Source organism: Rhineura floridana, chromosome 10 (genome assembly GCF_030035675.1).
Source record: "Rhineura floridana isolate rRhiFlo1 chromosome 10, rRhiFlo1.hap2, whole genome shotgun sequence".
In the NCBI taxonomy this organism is placed as follows: Eukaryota; Metazoa; Chordata; class Lepidosauria; order Squamata; family Rhineuridae; genus Rhineura; species Rhineura floridana.
In genome coordinates this window covers 23,660,959-23,682,640 of record NC_084489.1, presented here as the reverse complement: position 1 = coordinate 23,682,640, position 21,682 = coordinate 23,660,959, and the positions used below count along the sequence as shown (strand labels likewise).

The following is a 21,682-nucleotide window of genomic DNA, read 5'->3' as shown; positions in this document are numbered from 1 at the left end:
AGAGAGATACTGCTTACAAGTGCCTGTACACTAATGCTAGGAGCCTCCGAACCAAGATGGGAGAACTGGAGTGCTTGGTCTTAGAGAAGAGCATTGATATAGTGAGCATAACCGAGACCTGGTGGAATGGAGAAAACCAGTGGGATACGGTTATCCCTGGATATAAACTATATCGGAAGGACAGGGAAGGACGTATTGGTGGCGGAGTCACTCTATACGTGAAAGAAGGCATTGAATCCAGCAAGCTCGAAACCCCAAAAGAGGCAGACTCCTCCACAGAATCGTTGTGGGTGGTGATACCATGCCCCAGGAGGGACTTAATACTGGGAACGATCTATCGTCCCCCTGATCAAAATGCTCAGGGAGACCTTGAGATGAGATATGAAATTGAGGAAGCATCCAAACTAGGAAATGTGGTAGTAATGGGTGACTTCAACTACCCGGACATAGACTGGCCGCATATGTGTTCCAGTCATGACAAAGAAGCAAAGTTTCTAGATATTCTAAATGACTATTTCCTAGACCAGTTGGTCATGGAACCGACCAGAGGGACGGCAACCCTGGACTTAATCCTCAGTGGGGACCAGGACCTGGTGTGAGATGTAAGTGTTGTTGAACCGATTGGGAGCAGTGACCACAGTGCTATTAAATTAAACATACATGTAACTGGCCAATTGCCAAGAAAATCCAACACGGTCACATTTGACTTCAAAAGAGGAAACTTCACAAAAATGAGGGGATTGGTAAAAAGAAAGCTGAAAAACAAAGTCCAGAGGGTCACAACACTGGAAAATGCTTGGAAGTATTTTAAAAACACTATATTAGAAGCTCAACTGGAGTGCATACCACAGATCAGAAAAGGTACCGCCAGGGCCAAGAAGATGCCAGCATGGTTAATGAGCAAAGTCAAGGAAGCTCTTAGAGGCATAAAGTCTTCCTTCAGAAAATGGAAGTCTTGTCCGAATGAAGAAAATAAAAAAGAACACAAACTCTGGCAAAAGAAATGCAAGAAGACAATAAGGGATGCTAAAAAAGAATTTGAGGAGCATATTGCTAAGAACATGAAAACCAACAACAAAAAATTCTATAAATACATTCAAAGCAGGAGACCATCTAGGGAGACAATTGGACCCTTGGATGATAAGGGAGTCAAAGGTGTACTAAAGAACGATAAGGAGATTGCAGAGAAGCTAAATAAATTCTTTGCATCTGTCTTCACAGTGGAAGATATAGGGCAGATCCCTGAACCTGAACTAACATTTGCAGGAAGGGATTCTGAGGAACTAAGACAAATAGTGGTAACGAGAGAGGAAGTTCTAAGCTTAATGGACAATATAAAAACTGACAAATCACCGGGCCCGGATGGCATCCACCCGAGAGTTCTCGAAGAACTCAAATGTGAAATTGCTGATCTGCTAACTAAAATAAGTAACTTGTCCCTTGGGTCCTCCTCCGTGCCTGAGGACTGGAAAGTGGCAAATGTAACGCCAATCTTCAAAAAGGGATCCAGAGGGGATCCCGGAAATTACAGGCCAGTTAGCTTAACTTCTGTCCCTGGAAAACTGGTAGAAAGTATTATTAAAGCTAGATTAACTAAGCACATAGAAGAACAAGCCTTGCTGAAGCAGAGCCAGCATGGCTTCTGCAAGGGAAAGTCCTGTCTCAGTAACCTATTAGAATTCTTTGAGAGTGTCAACAAGCATATAGATAGAGGTGATCCAGTGGACATAGTGTACTTAGACTTTCAAAAAGCGTTTGACAAGGTACCTCACCAAAGGCTTCTGAGGAAGCTTAGCAGTCATGGCATAAGAGGAGAGGTCCTCTTGTGGATAAGGAATTGGTTAAGAAGCAGAAAGCAGAGAGTAGGAATCAACGGACAGTTCTCCCAATGGAGGGCTGTAGAAAGTGGAGTCCCTCAAGGATCGGTATTGGGACCTGTACTTTTCAACTTGTTCATTAATGACCTAGAATTAGGAGTGAGCAGTGAAGTGGCCAAGTTTGCTGACGACACTAAATTGTTCAGGGTTGTTAAAACAAAAAGGGATTGCGAAGAGCTCCAAAAAGACCTCTCCAAACTGAGTGAATGGGCAGAAAAATGGCAAATGCAATTCAATATAAACAAGTGTAAAATTATGCATATTGGAGCAAAAAATCTTAATTTCACATATACGCTCATGGGGTCTGAACTGGCGGTGACCGACCAGGAGAGAGACCTCGGGGTTGTAGTGGACAGCACGATGAAAATGTCGACCCAGTGTGCGGCAGCTGTGAAAAAGGCAAATTCCATGCTAGCAATAATTAGGAAAGGTATTGAAAATAAAACAGCCGATATCATAATGCCGTTGTATAAATCTATGGTGCGGCCGCATTTGGAATACTGTGTACAGTTCTGGTCGCCTCATCTCAAAAAGGATATTCTAGAGTTGGAAAAGGTTCAGAAGAGGGCAACCAGAATGATCAAGGGGATGGAGCGACTCCCTTACGAGGAAAGGTTGCAGCATTTGGGGCTTTTTAGTTTAGAGAAAAGGCGGGTCAGAGGAGACATGATAGAAGTGTATAAAATTATGCATGGCATTGAGAAAGTGGATAGAGAAAAGTTCTTCTCCCTCTCTCATAATACTAGAACTCGTGGACATTCAAAGAAGCTGAATGTTGGAAGATTCAGGACAGACAAAAGGAAGTACTTCTTTACTCAGCGCATAGTTAAACTATGGAATTTGCTCCCACAGGATGCAGTAATGGCCACCAGCTTGGATGGCTTTAAAAGAAGATTAGACAAATTCATGGAGGACAGGGCTATCAATGGCTACTAGCCATGATGGCTGTGCTCTGCCACCCTAGTCAGAGGCAGCATGCTTCTGAAAACCAGTTGCCGGAAGCCTGAGGAGGGGAGAGTGTTCTTGCACTCGGGTCCTGCTTGCGGGCTTCCCCCAGGCACCTGGTTGGCCACTGTGAGAACAGGATGCTGGACTAGATGGGCCACTGGCCTGATCCAGCAGGCTCTTCTTATGTTCTTATGTTCTTATGTTTTAGATTTCATAGGAGAGGAAGAAACTCGAGCTCCTCATTAAGACCATTAGGGGTCATCATTTTCAAATCCAGTATCCATGACATCTCTCTCCTAAGCAAAACATTATTACTCTTCTGACATACTTTTTCTAAAAAGCTCGACAACACAGTAGTGGCAACTATTGAAATGATCCACTAAGGGGGCCCCAGACCTCTTGTTCCTAATATTGCTGAGGTGTTCCCCTATGCGTTTTTTAACAATTCTAGAGATCTGTCCAATATAAAATTTCAAGCATCCACACTGAATTACATAAACTTTGAAGCTCTCGGAAAGAAACTCAAAGACTTTGGGGCCCAGACAGTTTTTTCATCCATCCTTCCAGTACTTAGAAGAGGAGTAGAAAGGGAAAGAAAAACACTATGCCGTCGATCAATTCCCATGTTGTATAACTTGGACCATAGAATATTTCTGTCCACTGAATCGAATGCTGCGGCCAGATCAACAAAGGCCGCATAAAGGTGTCTTACAGGACCCATTATATTCATTTTTGCCAAGAAATATAAAGTAAGGCAATGATCTGTCGCAGAGGAACCTTTTTTAAAGCCAATTTGTTCAGGGGATATAAGCTGATTTACATCTGCCCAATGTTCTAACTTCTGGAAGAGAAATTTGCTATATAGCTTAGCTGTCACATCTATTAAACTAATGGGACGATAGTTGGTCGGGTCAAAGGGATCATTTTTTTAATATATTGGAACGATGATACTGGATCTCCATCCATCTGGAATGACACCGGTATTATTGATTTTGGTGAATAAACGTGCCAATAAAGGGGCCCACCAGTCGGAGAAGTGTTTAAAGATTTCAGGGGGTAAGAAATCTTCCCCCGGAGCTTTCCCAAATTTCAACGATTGAATTAATAATGTGATCTCATTAACAGAGACTGGGGGCCACTGGTGGAGATTTCCAATATCTAGTTCCAGGATGTTAGTTTGAGAGAATGATAAAGAGGAATATAAACTATGAAAATGAGTATACCAGGTCGAATTTGGAATTTGAAATACTTTTTTTTGCTTTGACGAGTCCATCCCTTGTTTAACTATGTCCCAGAATAGACGGTCTTGGTTTAAGGAGATCGCATTAGCCAATTTCAGCCAACAGGAGGCTGCAAAATCCATTTTCTTTTGACTCAACAGATTTTTATATGCAATCTTCATTGATCTGAATAAAAGAGTATGGGTTCTGTCAGAATTCTGTTTAAATATTAGGCGAAGTTGGGCTCTGAACCATCAATGGTCATTGGAAAATCATAAACTAGAACAATGCCGAACATTCAAATATTTGGGTGTGACCTTTTCAGATACTCTTTCTTGGAAATCTCATATCCATTTAATAAAACAATTAGCAACAAAAAATGTTGGGGCAATCCTAAAATTTTATCGATCCGTAGGGGGCAATTTGATCATGCCAGCCCTAAAGATATTCGAGGCCAAAGTAATTTCGCATGTAATATACGGTGCACCGGTCTGGGGTTTGGAAGCTGCAACAATTCAAACCCTAGAGACTATTCAGACAAATTTTCTAAGGCGCCTACTTTTCCTGCCACCTGGAACGTCTGCAGCTATGCTCCGGGCGGAGACTGGTATCCCTCCAATTAGCGCCCACATACATTTAGCTCTTTTAAGATTTGTGAGAACTTTTACCTCTATGCAAGGCAAAGATCTATTAAAATGTTGTATCTGTCACCCTTTTTCACACAAAATTTGGGGTTGTAAAATAGAAGAACTGCTGCACAGATATCATTTAACTACTCATCAATTTTATACTATAGATACAAACAAGAGGCTTCGTGAGGTGATTTTTAATCATTCTAAATACTTAGATAGACTTACCCTACTCAACTCCCGTGTAGCTCCATGGTATTGGAGATTCAAAACTGATTCTATCTGTTCCCAATATCTTTTACAGCCACTTCGCATTAACCTAAGACGCGCATTTACTGCAATTTGTTTTTTTACACTTCCAAATGCTGGCAGATTGGGCAGAATAACAAATATCCCCAAGAACCTGAGAAAATGTGCTTGTGATAATAATGAGGAGGAGGACCTCTTGCACATTTTGCTCTACTGCCCAATATATCAAGACCTCAGGCTTCACCTCCTGCAGGAATGGTTGGTTGCAGATAGGTTGATTACGGATGACGAAAAAGTAGTTTTTTTAATGTCAGATCAAAACCTTCAAGTAACGCATAAGGTAGCTCTATTTGCTCTAACAGCCCAGAAACTGAGAGCCAAATTTATTACAGAACTATCTTCCAAATAATAAACTAAGGCTAATTATAAATAAAGATAACAAAGGACTACTTCAGAACATGGTTTTTTTAATCTATTGATTGTTCTTGTTGTTTGTGAATAATTTTAAAAATTATTTTTTATCCCAACTTTCCTTTTTCTTCTTTCTACATTTATATTTGTATATTTAATGTATTGAATCTGTATATTTGTGTATATCTGCGCTGGCCTATGGCCTTGCAATAAAGTATTTGAACAGAAAAACACTATGTGTGAATGAATGGCTATGAAGGTGGTGCAGACGTGAGAGATTTGGATTCTGGGACCATGGGCTATGGTTCCTGGAAGATGGACTGCTGGCAAGTGATGGGTTGCATCTCACAAGGACTGGGAAGAATGTGTTTGGCCACAGCATGGAGAACTTCATCAGGAGGGCTTTAAACTGAATCCTAAAGGGGAGGGAGACATAAACCTGGTGGTAACGACTGATGAAGGCTTATGCACAGTAGCAGGACCAGAGAGATCGGCTCTAATAGGGCCCAGTAACAGTCCTCAGAAAAATGTAGTAAGGAAGCCAAGCCATAGATCACATGGTCTTCGATGTCTGTATACTAATGCGCAGAGCATAGGAAACAAGCAGGACGAACTTGAACTCTTAATACAGGAGGGCAATTACGACTTGATTTGAAACTTGGTGGGATGACTCCAATGACTGGAATACAGCAATTGAAGGATACAACTTGTTCAACAAGAACAGAAGGAATAAAAAGGGAGGTGGAGTTGCACTATATGTTAAAAATATATATCCCTGCACAGAAATACAGGAAGATGAGCTTGGTAGCTCCACCAGGAGTATCTGGATTAAAATTAATGGGGCAAGTAATAAAAGGAATGTGGTGCTTGGAGTCTATTACCGACCACCCAATCAAGGAGAAGATGAGAATGTAACTTTTGAAAAGCAAATTGCCAATGTTTTGAGGACGCATGATGTAGTAGTAATGTGGGATTTCAATTATCCTGATATCTGTTGGGAGACAAATTCTGCCAAACATGGCCCCTCCAAGTAATTTCTGACTTGTGTTGGAGATAACTTCCTCCTACAGAAAGTGAAGGAAGCAACCAGCGGATCAGCTATCCTGGACTTGATTCTAACCAACAGAGATGATTTGGTGGATGAAGTGGCAGTTACAGGAACTCTGGGGGAAAGTGACCACACCATACTTGAATTCTTGATTTTAACGGAAGCAAAAGCTGAGAGTAGCCATACATGCACCTTGGACTTCAGGAAAGCTGATTTTAATAAACTCAGAACAATTGTAAGTACGGTTCCATGGCAAGCCACCCTAATGAGAAAAGGAGTCAAAGATGGGTGGAAGTTTCTAAAAAAGGAAATTCTAAAAGCGCCATAGCAAGCAATTCCAACAGGGGGAAAAAAAGGGGGGGGAAGCAACAGAAGAAGCCAATGTGGCTTCACAAAAAGCTTAGAAATGACCTGAAAACAAAAAAGGACACATACAAGAAGTGGTAAGAAGGCCAGGTCACAAAGGAAGAGTACAGGCAGGTATCACGGAATTGCCGGGATGGTGTCAGGAAGGCTAAAGCTGAGAATGAGCTCAGGCTAGCGAGGGATGCTAAAAGCAACAAAAAAGCTTTCTTCAGGTATGTCCATAGTAAAAGACAGAAAAGAAATGGTGGCACAGCTACTCAATGAGGATGGCAAAATGATAACAGATGACAAAGAAAAGGCAGACGTGCTCAATTCCTACTTTGGCTCAGTCTTCTTCCAAAAAAGGGTCTATGACCCTCCCGGGAAACATGAAGTAGAAGGGGCAGGGTTGGAGCTTGAGGTCGATAGACAAATGGTCAATTAATACCTAATCACTTTGAACAAGTTCAAATCTCCAGGGCCCGATAAACTGCATCCTAGAGTATTGAAGGAACTGGCTGAAGAACTCTCAGAACCGCTGTCTATTATCTTTGCGAAATCATGGAGGACTGGTGAAGTGCAGGATGACTGGAGGAGAGCTAATGTTGTCCCTATCTTCAAAAAGGGCAAGAAGGAGGAACCAGGGAACTACAGACCTGTCAGCCTAACATCAATCCCTGGAAAAACTCTGGAGCAGATTATAAAGCAGTCAATCTGTAAGCACCTTGAAAGCAATGCAGTGATTACTAGGAGCCAACATGGATTTATGAAGAACAAATCCTGCCAAACTAATCTCATCTCATTTTTTGATCAGGTAACCTCCCTTGTAGACTGTGGGAATGCTGTGGACATAATATATCTCAACTTCAGCAAAGCTTTTGACAAAGTGCCCCATGATATTCTGATTAGCAAGCTAGCTAAATGTGGGCTGGATGAAACAACGATCAGGTGGATCCACAGTTGGCTCCAGAATTGTACTCAAAGAGTGCTTATCAATGGTTCCTTCTCAAATTGGGCAGAAGAAACAAGTGGGGGTACCACAGGGCTTGGTCCTGGGCCCAGTGCTCTTTAACATTTTTATTAACGACTTGGATGAGGAGGTACAAAGCATGCTTATCAAATTTGCAGATGATACAAAGTTGGGGGGCATAGCTAATACCGTGGAAAACAGAAACAAAATTCAAAGGAACCTTGATGGGCTGGAGCATTGGGCTGAAAACAACAGAATGACATTCAACAGGGATAAATGCTATGTTCCACACTTAGGAAAAAGAAACCAAATGCACAGTTATAAGATGGGGACACTTGGCTCAGTAGTACGACATGTGAGAAGGATCTTGGAATTGTCGTTGATCACAAGCTGAATATGAGCCAACAGTGTGATGTGGCTGCAAAAAAGGCAAATGCTATATTAGGCTCCATTAACAGAAGTTAATACAGTTAATACAGTTTTTTGTAACAGAAGTACAGTTTCCAAATTGTGTGAAGTACTAGTTCTCCTCTATTCAGCACTGGTTAGGCCTCATCTTGAATACTGCGTCCACTTCTGGTCTCCGCACTTCAAGAAGGATGCAGACAAACTGGAACAGGTTCAGAGGAGGGCAACAAAGATGATCAGGGGACTGGAAACAAAGCCCTATGAGGAGAGACTGAAAGCACTAGGCATGTTTAGCCTGGAGAAGAGAAGACTGAGGGGAGATATGATAGCACACTTCAAGTACATGAAAGGTTGTCACACAGAGGAGGGCTGGAATCTCTTCTCTATCGTCCCAGAGTGCAGGACACAGAATAATGGGCTCAAGTTGCAGGAAGCCAGATTTCGACTGGACATCAGGAAAAACTTCCTAACTGTTAGAGCCATACGACAATGGAACCAATTACCTAGAGAGGTAGTGGGCTCTCCGACACTGGAGGCATTCAAGAGGCAGCTGGACAGCCATCTGTCGGGAATGCTTTGATTTGGATTCCTGCATTGAGCAGGGGGTTGGACTTGATGGCCTTATAGGCCCCTTCCAACTCTACTATTCTATGATTCTATGATTCTAAACAACTTTGGCAGTATTGCATGTTGAAAAATGGTTCAAAGTGTACTTTTTTTGATTAATAGGGTTAACAAACTCTGTCATTTTTTTCCAGAATCATTCCAAACCCTGAGATTTCAGGGTTGGACCCTAGTGATGTCATGGCGTTGGGCCCTAGTGATGTCATAGGGGCAGGTCCAAGTGATGTCATTAAGCATGATACATTAAGCATCAAGCACAGTTGCTTGGAGCATACAATTCAAACAAACACATTTCTGTGATTGGAAATTAAGATACAAATCTTAGCTAAAAGATAGATCCTGGGTAGAAACATTTAATCTAACATACTTGCTTCTGGCAAGAAGAGTTTAAGTGTCCTCAGGCCAGCCCAGTCACCAGAAGGCCATTGTAGGAAGAAAGGAGCCAGTGTTGTGGAGATGCTAGATAGGAGTACTCAGGAGTAAAGATGGATGCCCCTGAAGGCTGCAATTCTAAACACACTTACTAAACTCCATAGAACTCAATAGGACTTACTTCTGAGTTGATATGGTTTGGATTGTGCTGTTGGTAAAGCTTGACTAGGGATCCTCTGCTAAGATATCTATACCCAAGCAGGGCTGGCAATCCCCTGCCTGGAATGCTCTGCCTGTACATGGCTGCTCCAAACTTCTTTACAGATTTGACCCTTCACTTCAGAAAAGAGGCTTGAGAAATGAGTAACAGTAAGAAGATTTTCTACCCTGTACTGTGTATCTGTGGGCTGCTATAAACTCACTTTGAAGGCCAGCCCTATTCCAGTAAATAATAATTGACAAAGAGAAAACACACATACTTTGATCTACGTTCACAGATAGCAGCTTGGGAACAACAATTGCAGCCACACAGCCACCCCTGGGAGGTAGGATTGGTGATTGGAAACCAAAGCAGCTCACAACTAGAAATAAATCCCTTTAAAATCCAATAACCATAAAAACAAGTATAAACAGTTGCAAAACAGATTAAACTGGCATGATTCGGAATTTTGTGTTGTGTTTCTTATCACTTAAGATTGCAGTTCTGTGCATGCTTCCCTGTTTGAGTAAGCCCCATTGAATACATTGGGACTTGCTTCTGAGTAAACAAACATAGGATTGCACTATAAATATCTTTACAGGTTGTGTAAATAATAAACGTATTTGACAGTCATGCTTATAGAAATAATTCTCCATTTAAAGCACATCCAATTTGCATTTAAAGCGCATGACTAAGAATCCTGGAAAGTGTAGTTTCCCCCTCACAGTTATCATTCTCACCACCCTTAACAAACTACAGTTCCCATTATTCAGTGGTGGGATTCATGTGCTTCAAATGTGTGCTGAATGTGCTTTGAATGAATGTTGTGTATCTGCCCTAGGTATGATGTGCATTCATTAGTGAATTAAAAAAACAATTTTAAAATATACTTTTTGTACACAGGGCAAGGGCTGTAGCTCAGTGGTAGGGCATATATTTGCTTGCAAAGGTCCAAAATTCAATTTCTAGAAAAGAATATTGCCTGGAATCATGGAGAGCCAATGCTAGTCCATGTCATCAGTGCTGAGCTAGATGGTACCAAATGGCCTCAGTCAGTATAAGGCAAATTCTTTTGTTCCTAAAAGTGGGAAGAGACCCAAGGGCCACAGAGACTCCAACATTTATTTATGTATTTTATTTACAACATTTATATACCGCTTTATTGTAAAAAATCTCAAAGCAGTTTACAGAAGGAATTAAAACAATAAAATTATTGGCAAAAACAGACAGGTATTTAAAAACATTCAAAATAATAAAACCAATGAGTTAAAAGCAGATAAAAAACAATAGCTTCTACACGCCTGGGTACGCTTGCCTAAACAACAATGTTTTTAGCAGGTGCTGAAAAGAGTACAATAAAGGTGTCTGCCTAATGTCAATAGGCAGGGAGTTCCAAAGCGTAGGTGCTGCCACACTAAAGGACTGATTTCTTACAAGAGCAGAACAACTACTGTGTGGCACCCGTATGGAAAGCACACCTTGAACTTGGCCTGGTAGCAAATCGGCAACCATGCTACTTTCAGAGCAGAGGTATTATGTGCTAACAAGGTCTCACTCATGTCAACAATCATGCCACAGCATTCTGCACTAACTGCAGCCCTCAACTTAGGTTGTGTTGCATGGGGATTTCTGTGGCATTGGCTGACTGGCTGCCAGAATTTTTTTAGTTTGGGTTTTTGGTTAGGAATCCTGACTTGTTGTGGGATGCTGAGTATTCTGCCTTATTCATAGGAATTTTGTTGTGGTTAGTATGGTATTGCATTGAGGAAATCATCGCTGTCTTTTTCTTTTTCTGTTTGTATTTCATTTACCTTTAACCTCACTTCCTTACATCCGTAGAAGCAACAAGAGAGGTTCCAGGTGCTCAGCTCAACCCCCTGAAACCCACTCATGATGTATCTTATTGGTGACAGTTTGTTTCTTGCCCAATAGTGGTAAAAGAAAATTCATGTACTGGGAAGTGTGGCTGCAACTGTTGTTGTTCCCAAGCTGCTGCCTGTGAAGGTAGACCAAACCACGTGTGTTTTCTCTTTGTCAATTATAACTCACTGGAATTGGGTTGGCTGTCAAAGTGAGTTTATAGCAGCCCACAGGGTAGACAGAAAAGAGTAGAGAAACTTCTTACTGTTACTCATTTCTCAGACCTCTTTCTGAAGTGAAGGGTCAAATCTGTAAAGAGGTTTGGAATAGCCATGTTAAAAATAGGGGCAGGGCATTCCAGGCAGGGGGTTGCCAACCCTGCTTGGATATGGATATCTTTGTAGAGGATCCCTAGTTAAGCTTTACCAACAGCGCAATCCTAACCATATCTACTTGAAAGTAAGTCCTGTTGAGTTCTATGGGGCTTAGTTCCTTAGTAAGTGTGTTTAGAAATGCAGCCTTCAGGGGCATCCATTTTTACTCCTGAGTGCTCCCCAGAGCTTGGAAGATTACTTTTAAAAAGTAATAAATTACAGTTACAATTACTTGGCCCAAAAAAGTAGTAATTACCGTTACAATTACAATTGCTCTGAAAGTAACTGATTACTTGACTTTTCCTCAAAAGTAATCACTACAATTACATTTCAGTTACTTTTTTAAAAAAACTCCTACAAGGTGCTGGCCTTGGCTGCTGCACATCTAAGAAGCCTAAAACAATATTAAAAATAAACACACACACACAGGGGGTAGTAGAATAAAAAAAATTATCCATAAGATTAACATAATGGCATAACAGAATCTCACATCCCCCCAAGCAATGAAGATACCCCAACTCTTGAAATCAAATTTTACACTTGAAATGCTTTTATAATATGTTTCTGTTATGTCTCAAAAGAACAAGATGCTCAAAGAGCATGTCAGACAAGGAATGTCTTTTTACAGTCATTACGTTGCCACCAGTACTGAACAGGCATTCTACTGCGGCGCTTGAAGGCATGCCTGTGTCGTGCTGCAAAAAACACCGCAGCACACGTGGAAAGCCATGGGGTGATGACACTTCCCTGCTGGGAGACCTCAGGTACCTCACCAGTTCCTCCTCAGCAGTGTCCACTGCTGACTTCTTGCCCTGGGGCAGAAAGTTAAAGAAGTCATCTTCTAAGTCATCTCCTTCCTGGTCTTTATCTGAAGACTGATCACTGTCCTCATTAAGTACACCCATCTTTATTTCAGCTTTCAACAAGGCTTCCATTGTGTATCTAAGAAAGAGAGAGGATATGTTAACACATATATGTTAGGAAACCATCATCTGCTCTTCATTTCCTGATGCTTGTCATGTCCCCTGGTTCAGGGTCCAGCCTGAGCCTGTGGATGATGACATGGAAGGTAGGAAGGTGACCAAGTCACCACACTCATGGGGCAGCACAGCAGACCCTTAAGGATTACCTGCAGCAACCCAAGGTTGTGATGAGGAGCCCCAGGAAGAAAAGGCCCAGCCCCTGCCTACCACCTTAAGCCCTCTGATGCCTCCCTTGAGACAACATTTCCCTTGGAGTAATCCACCCAAAAGGCTTCCCTAATGTTCTTACTTGTTGGTATGGGTGGTGGCCTGACACGATTCCAGCCGATCTAGTTTGAAGCAAGGGTGTACGCAGGCTGCCAGAAGAAGCAGATCCCTGCCAGATCCCCACCTCTCAAGGGTTGTCTGCTGCTGCTTCAGCATTTTGGGAGGAGGGGTGTCATGCATTGGTTCAGGAAGGCCACGTCTCCTTGCCTTTATTGCTTCTTCAATTGCTCTCAGCTTCTCAGGGTGTGCTCTCTGAGGAAGAAGAACAAAGCATGAATCCAAGAAAAAATGGAAGAGGAACTTCACAATTTAAACATAAATAGACAATGGACACTCTTTGGGGACCAGCATGACAAAGGCTTACCTCAAAATGTTTCTTCACATTGGATGAGGAGGAAACAGCTGATCTCAGATTTTTGATCCTTGGAAGGCAGTAATTGCATCGTACAACAACATTTTTCCCACTCTGGCTCACAAATGTACAAGCTTTCTCAAAGCCAAACCATGGTACTTGCTGTTCTGCAGATGTGGCTGTGGGCAACTGGCACTGCTTCATGCCCTCCTCCTCCTCGTGCACAGGGCCTCCTTTCTGAACCTCACTTTCTAGTTTTGCCTCCTCAGGATCAACAAGCTGTGACTCAAGTGGCCGCACTAACTGACTGCTGCTCTCAGCAGCAAAACCTGCAACAGGAGTCTCTGAAATAAACAAGAGATAATGCTCCTATGTGGGTAAACTTCAGCTGTGATGTGCCCCCATCTCTTCCCCATGCTGCAAGATGCCCCAGTCAGAGTGGAAGTAAGCAGGTCGATAGCACAATTAAAAGAGATCCTATTTGCTCACTGAATAACCCTGCCTGGGCCAGTCTAACCTACTATCTCACAGGGTTGTTGTGAGAACAAAATGAGACTAGGGTTCAAATCCCCACATAGCCATGAAGCTCACTGAGTGACCTTGGGCCAGTCACTGCCTCTCAGCCTCATGAAAACCCTATTCACAGGGTCACCATAAGTTGGAATCAACTTGAAGGCGGTACATATATTTTTTATTTTGAATATGATGATTATGATAATAAATATGCAGCATTTCAAATTAATTCTGTATGAGAAGCATTCCATGCCAAGCTTGGAAAACCAAGGATGAGGTATAAAATGTAGACAAAAATACTTTTGACAAAATGCCGTTTATATTTTATATATATGAGCCTGGGTAGGGAACATTTAATCTAGCCTACTTGCTTTCAGCAAGAAGGGTTAAGTGCCTTCAGGCTAGGGCAGTCACCAGAAGGCCACAGCAGAGACAAAGGAGCCTAGTGTTGTGGAGATGTTAGATGGGAGCTTTGGGGAGTAAAGATGGAGGCTCCTGAAGGCTGCAATTCTAAACACACTTACTAAGGGATTAAGCCCCATAGAACTCAACAGGACTGACTTCTAAGTAGATATAGTTTGGACTGTGCTGTTGGTAAACCTTGACTAGGGTTCTTCTGCAAAGACATCCATATCCAAGCAGGGTTGGCAACCCCCTGCCTGGAATACCCTGCCCTTATCTTTTAATGTGGCTGCTCCAAATGTTTTTACAGATTTGACCCTTTACTTCAGAAAGAGGTCTGAAAAATGAGTAAGAGTAAGAAATTGTTCTTTTCAATTCACTCTTGAATGAACATCATACCTAGGGCAGATCCACACCATTCCTTTAAAGCACATTCAACACCCATTTGAAGCACATGAATCCCACCACAGAATCATGGGAACTGCAGTTTGTTAAGAGTGGTGAGAACTATAACTGTGAGGGGGAAATGACACTTCCCAGAATTCTTTAGGGGAAGTCATGCGCTTTAAATGCGAGTTGGATGTGCTTTACACATATTGTGTGAATCAGCTTAATAAATTTTGCCTGCATGTAAATTGTTTTAATTAATTTTTCAAAATGAAAATAAGCTATAAAGTGTAGTGGGTGACCATGGGCTACTCACCATTTCTCAGCCTATCTGCCCCTCAGGATGAAAACAATGGAGAACCATGACTACCCCAAGGCATACTTCAAATGTAAAGGAAGTATTGTACAACCATAGTATGCAATTGGATACTTATAGGGACACAGCATGACAAAACTGGGTGGAAGTAAAAGTTCTACACTTAGGAAAAAGAAACCAAATGCACAGTTATAAGATGGGGGATACTTGGCTCAGCAGTACGACATGCAAGAAGGATCTTGGAATTGTTGTTGATCACAAGCTGAATATGAGCCAACAGTGTGATGTGGCTGCAAAAAAGGCAAATGCTATATCAGGCTGCATTAACAGAAGTATAGTGTCCAAATCATGTGAAGTATTAGCTCCCCTCTATTCAGCACTGGTTAGGCCTCATCTTGAGTGCTGTGTCCAGTTCTGGTCTCTGTACTTCAAGAAGGATGCAGACAAACTGGAACAGTTTCAAAAGAGGGCAACAAGGATGATCTGGGGACTGGAAACAACGCCCTATGAGGAGAGACTGAAGGAACTGGGCATATTTAACCTGGAGAAGAGAAGACTGAGGGGAGATACGATAGCACTCTTCAAGTACTTGAAAGGTTGCCACACAGAGGAGGGCCGGGATCTCTTCTCAATGATCCCAGAGTGCAGGACACAGAATAATGGGCTCAAGTTGCAAGAAGCCAGATTTCGACTGGACATCAGGAAAAGCTTCCTAACTGTTAGAGCCATACAACAATGGAACTAATTACTAGAGAGGTAGTGGGATCTCCGACACTGGGGGCATTCAAGAGGCAGCTGGACAGCCATCTGTCGGGAATGCTTTGATTTGGATTCCTGCATTGAGCAGGGGGTTGGACTTGATGGCCTTATAGGCCCCTTCCAACTCTACTACTCTATGATTCTATGAAAATATTTATATAAGCATGACTATCAAATATGTTTATATAACCTGTAAAGATATTTATAGTGCAATCCTATGTTTGTTTACTCAGAAGCAAGTCCCAATGTATTCAATGGGGCTTACTCAACCAGGGAAAACTGCAGCCTCAAGTGATAAGGAACTTGTTCTTTTAACAAGTCCTTTAAGTTGAGAGCTTATCCCAGTCTGCGACTGTGTTGAAATTGCTTTTTAATATGTTTTTAAACTTTTTCTTAAAAAAAATGTTTTTAAAGATTTTAAAAATGTTTTTAAAGATGTTTTGTTTTAATATATTTTAAAGTCTGTTTTTATGATTTTTAAAGTGTTTTTAGTGCTTTTGTTTGCTGCCCTGGGCTCCTACTGGGAGGAAGGGTGGGATATAAATAAAATAATAAAAATAAATAAATAAACTTCATTCATTTTTTAAAAAAATGAGTATTAGTTTCCTACATAATAAAAACTGTGATAAACCCTGCCTAATTTCTTTAAAAATAGGGTTGGAGGGAGAGAGATTTACAACACAAACACAAGTCTGCACTTTACTCACAATCATGAAAGGGCAGGGTTGCAGCCAGAGCTTTGAAAAGTTACTTTAAACTACAACTCCCATCAGCCCCAGCCAGCATGGCCACTGGATTGGGCTGATGGGAGTTGTAGCTAGAGCATGATCTGTTTAAAAAAAAGTTGTGCAGGGGGGGTTACGTTTTGGTGTATATCTCGGGAATTAGACCACCTAGAAACTTATTTTTTTTTAAATTGAAGCGGAGAGTCCAGAGAGTAAGGGGTGGTAGCCAGAGAGCCGGAGCCCCCCCCCAAAACCAGAGACTCCAGCCGAAAACACACACACCGGGGCACACACACACACAAATCATCATCACTCACCTCCACAGCTCTTTGCCATTCTGCTGCAGCCTTCTCCTCCGTTGTTGTCCTTGCCCTGGCTTTTTCCTCCGGCGTCCATTTTTTCCTCTCAGAGTCAGACGCTAGCAGGCTCCCCCTGCCTATTCATCTCTTCCCTCGTGCCTCCTAACACAGATCACGAGGGAAGAGGCAGTCTGTGCAGAGGTCCAATCAGTGTGAGGCACATGTCTTGTGTTAACCAATCACAGCCAGGAGCTGACTTCCCCTTGTTCCCGCCCCCAAGTAACGTCCAACCTAACGTGGAAATGTTAAAGTTGAAGCTGAAAAGTAGGGAAATTACTATTCGTTCCGTTACTTGCCAAATGTAATGGAATTACCCACTCGTTATTTAAAATTGTAACAAATTAAAAGTAACTCGTTAAAAATAACGAGTTACTTCCAAGCTCTGGTGCTCCCATCTAACATCTGCACAATACTAGGCTCCCTTCTTTCTGCAATGGTCTTCTGGTGACTGGGCTGGCCTGAGGGCACTTAAACCCTTCTTTCCAGAAGCAAGTAGGCTAGATTAAATGTTTCCTACCCAGGCTCCATCTTTTAGCTAAGATTTCTTACTTTCCAATCAGAGAAATGTTATTGTTTGAATTGTATGCTCCAAGCAACTGTGCTTGATGCTTAAAGTATCATGCTTAATAACATCACTCAGGCTCACCCCTGTGACATCACTAGGGCCCACCCCATGACATCAGAAGGGCCTACCCCTGAAATCTCAGGGTTTGGGATGCTTCTGACTTGGCAACCCTACACATACTGGAGATGTAAAAATACCTAGACTCCATATAATAGTTTATTGTCAAAACCAGTTGGTCATTGAAGAACATTTTAAAAAAATAAAATAAAATCAGTATTAGTTTCCTACATAATAAAAGCAGTGATACCTATGTAAGCCCTGCCTAATTGCTTTAAATATAGGATTGGAAGGGGAGAGAAAGATTTACAACATAAGCACAATCCTTTGCTATGATCACTCAAAAATCCCATTAATTTGCAGCACAATCCTAACCATGTCTACTCAAAAGTAAGTCCTATTGAATTCAATGGGATTTACTCCAGGTATGTGGCATTAGCATTGCAGAAAAGCAAGTACTGGATTAAAGCTTCATATTGAGAAGGTTTTCAAAACATTGCCCTCTTCAGCAGCCCAGGAAAATTTAAAGTAGTTTCACTCCTGCACATAAGAGAAAAAAAAGACTTTTGGTACTGCTGAAAGCTACATACTTACTCAATTTATGAGATTTTCAGATAAGTAGGAAAAAACAATAGTTTTCTGTCTTTGGAATGGAGTTTAGGTACTGCCTGGAGGCCCAGAAATCCTTTGCCAATCACAACCCTGACTTCACTTATCGGCTACAAACCTGAAAGGGCGGGGTTAGGGCAGCCAGCTAAGAGATCATTTCACAGAAGTTGTGCGGCGGGGATGATGTTTTGGTGTATATCTCATGCACCAGACCACCTGGAAACTTAATTTTTTTAAAAAATGAAAGCTGAGAGTCTGGAGATTAAGCTGACTCACCTGGACACCCAGAGAGGACCCCAAAAATGCAGAGTCTCCGGGCAAAAACTAGACACCTAGCACCCCTAATACCTTTATGTCATCATACCAGCAATCAGTATGGGGTGCAATGATTTCAGTTCACATCAGTGTTAGAGGTACAGGAATACTCTAAAAAGAGATGTTTTATCTATGGCAATTTCCTGTTTTCAAGGAACAAATTGCTGAGAGAACATGCTGCTGTTCATTTTGTACCTGTATGGCAGAAGAAGGCCCTCGTGGACAAAAAGGGAAAATGGGACCACAGGTAAGGTTCTTGATACATCATTGAATTTAGACCACAGTTAAATGTAGTTTGGATTGAAAAAAGTTCAACTTGTGGCCACATTAGAAATTTAAATTTTTATTTAAATTTTTATTTCCCCTTTTGTTTCAGTTTTCCATAAAGTCTACAAAATTAGGGACCATACCATTACTTGATATTATAACAATGTAAATTTCATTATTAATTCTAATAATATTATTTCTAAATAGTATTATTATTTCTAAACAATAAAAAATGGTAAATTATAGGACAAATATGCAATTTGGTAGCTTTGCTGGAACAAAAAAACTTTGCAGTTTCCAAATGCTTTTTAAAATACTTGTTACCACTTTTTATTATGTAATTGGGTGTGTAACTATTCATTAAATAAATATTAAATCTAATCAGTTTTTTAATATATTCATTTGCAGCTTTGCAATGATTCCAGTAATTGCAAATCCCATTCAGAAATGTGCTATCTCTCAATAAATATCCAATACAATTACCAATATTTGGATAAGCAACTCTGTACAAGACTCTGATGGGGTTAAACCATTGATTCCCCATCCATTTGTTTAGCAAAATAGAAGAAATTTGATCACATCAACTCTAATTATTTTGTTTTACAAAATATATGACATGACCAGATGCAATACCTTGCAAAATTAAAGTTTCTTTGACCTTTCGTTAATTAATGCAATTTGTATGCTTCATCATAAAAGCAATAACTCAGATCATATATAGCAATTGTAGCATGGTTCATACTTTTACATATCTCCAATAATAAGTGATAGCTATTCTTGTTAATGATAACATGATCATTATTAATTCACCAGGTCCATTGGAACTGATGAATTAATATTGTCTACTAGTATTTGAATTCAAAGACAATGAAATTCCTGACACTTGTTTTATAAAATTTAACAAAACATTTTTTATGACTACATACTACAACCATCTATGCATGCTGACTCCTTTCCACATACCATATCTCCCAACATAAGCCTTTACCAGTTTTATAATATTATCATTCAAGGAGTTAATAGGTCACTGATAAAATAACATTTTTATCCAATGTTTGGTTCATACAAACTTGCTGAATGGGAATCAGGGGAAACAGAAATGCAGCCAAGTTACATTTGAGATTTCTTATTGATTTATTCTTACAGTCCACTACAGCTGAAATGAAGGCAGTATTCCATGCAGTGATGAATTTCAGCAACCGTAAACTTTGTAATAACCCACACAAACACTTGTAATACATGACACCCTTTCTTATTTACATAACACAAAAGAGGTTCCAACTTGCATGTAGATCTTCTGTACTGCTTTGTTGCTTAACCCATCTTCTTAGAATAGGAAACTGAATAACTGAAGTGGCAATTATAAGATTATATCAGTAAATATCTATCCATTCTTAGATAAAGCATTTCACCTGAATGCTTCTCCAATTTCAATATTTACCTTTTTCATTAACATTTTATTTTCAGGGATCTAAAGGTCTTCGTGGCCATCCAGGATATATAGGAGAAGATGGAGAGCCAGTAAGTTATATCAGCTCTGAAGTAATTTTTCAGTTCTTAGTAGGATTGTTGTTTCCACTGACTTTCTGTCTTTCTGTTTTAGGGACACAGAGGAATTCCTGGGCCAGAGGGACACCAAGGCCATAGGGGAGACCGAGGCAATCGAGGAGTGAAGGTAGGAATATATCTAAACAATTAACCTAATCAAATTCCCAGCAATCTTAACAAACTACAGTTCTCAGGATTCTTTGTAGGGAAAATGTACTTTAAATATGATTTAAATGTATGGTGTGTACACAATCCTAATTAGGAGACTGATTTTTATTATGTTTTATTTTGTCATTAACTAAATACCTGTTTCAATATTTCAGGGGCTACAAGGGCCAAGAGGAGAAAAGGTACAGTAAGAAAATGTTGCTGTCTGCAAAATCTTAATAATTGTTTGGTGCATGTATTATGAGATTTGTAAACCTATTCCTGGAATAAGGGAGTCAGAATAATAATAAAATATTAGTAAGGGGCAATCTACATATTATATAAAATAAGTATAGCAAAGCACCATTATATTTTTTAAATGAGGAACAGCCTCAAGAATCAGAGATTGTGACAACAGAGAGAGAGATCACTTAACTTGTTCCTCACCAACTGTTTTTTTCTGTTCAAAATCCCCACAAGTGCTTTCCACACCATGAGGTTCCATAGACACACTTATTATCATAAATATAAATATGAAAACTATAAGAGAAAGGGGGGTTGAATAGGAAAATGGGTGGCAAGGAAAGTTAAGCACCTCTTCCCCCACACTGCAGTAGGGCCCTGCTTTTCAACAACCCACTTTTTGGCATTCCGCTAATATGGAGGTTTTCAATTAGAGTAAGGCCCCACTCATACGGTGCTTGTTCCACTTTTATGGTGTTTTTCGGACTTCGGGCACCATTTTGACTTCGGGCACCATTTTATTGATGGAGTTTTCGGCAGGTTTTGCTTTTCAGCAGGGGTCTGGAATTTAACCCGCCGTATGAGTGGGGCCCTACTGTATTACCCTTTCAAAGTCAAAACCTTGCCAAGGCACATGGTACAAGGCACATAGTTATTGTTTTAAAATGGGGCTTTGTTATATGCATTTGCCATATCAAGTGTAGTTTGCCCTCCAGTTTGACATTCGATTTATCAAGGACAGATCTGAAGGAAAGAATAATTGGAGCTAATTCATCTATTAGACATGGAGTATTAGAAAAGAGGCTAATTCTGGGCAGGAGTATGACTTCTTATAGGCAAAGGTAGATTCCTAATCGCAAGAGAAAGCCCTACATCAGCACTGAGGAATCTCCAGCCTATGAGCCTAATTTGGCCTACCAGGCTTTCCTGACATGCCACACCCACTGTCAATCATTGCCCATCATGCCCCCATCACTAGCCACAGCTCAGCACTGTTCCCTCTTCTATTACCTCTGCAATCAGAGAGCAACTGAGAAAATTAGGGGCTTTAAATCTGGGATAAGCATACAGTATATAGCGATGACCTAGGAAGATCTGACTCAAAACCTTCTGGTCCATATTGTGTATACAATTGCCAGAACTGAGTTTTTTGACTCCCCAATCTACACGTTTCTTATTACTAGCAATTCAAAAACCCTGAATTCTTAATGTTATGGGAGAGATAAACTTGCTGTGTAGATATGGTGGAATGATGTAACCAGAGATGTGAAACCTGTCCCCAACCATAATGTTGATGGACTCCATTTCCCATCAGCCCAAACCAGCATGGCCAA

At 40.8% G+C, this 21,682-nt stretch overlaps 1 protein-coding gene across 4 annotated transcripts in view; it reads left to right on the top strand.

Annotated features, from left to right (window-relative positions):
- The window catches only part of LOC133365555 (collagen alpha-6(VI) chain-like), a 106,055-nt gene that overhangs the window by 40,979 nt on the left and 43,394 nt on the right, over positions 1 to 21,682 (top strand). For all 4 annotated transcript variants that reach the window (XM_061587624.1, XM_061587623.1, XM_061587621.1 and 1 more), the window contains exons 12-15: positions 18,298 to 18,390; positions 19,878 to 19,931; positions 20,014 to 20,085; positions 20,282 to 20,308. In XM_061587624.1, coding sequence (XP_061443608.1) covers positions 18,298 to 18,390; positions 19,878 to 19,931; positions 20,014 to 20,085; positions 20,282 to 20,308 — 246 coding nt within the window. The remainder of the gene's footprint in view (positions 1 to 18,297; positions 18,391 to 19,877; positions 19,932 to 20,013; positions 20,086 to 20,281; positions 20,309 to 21,682) is intronic.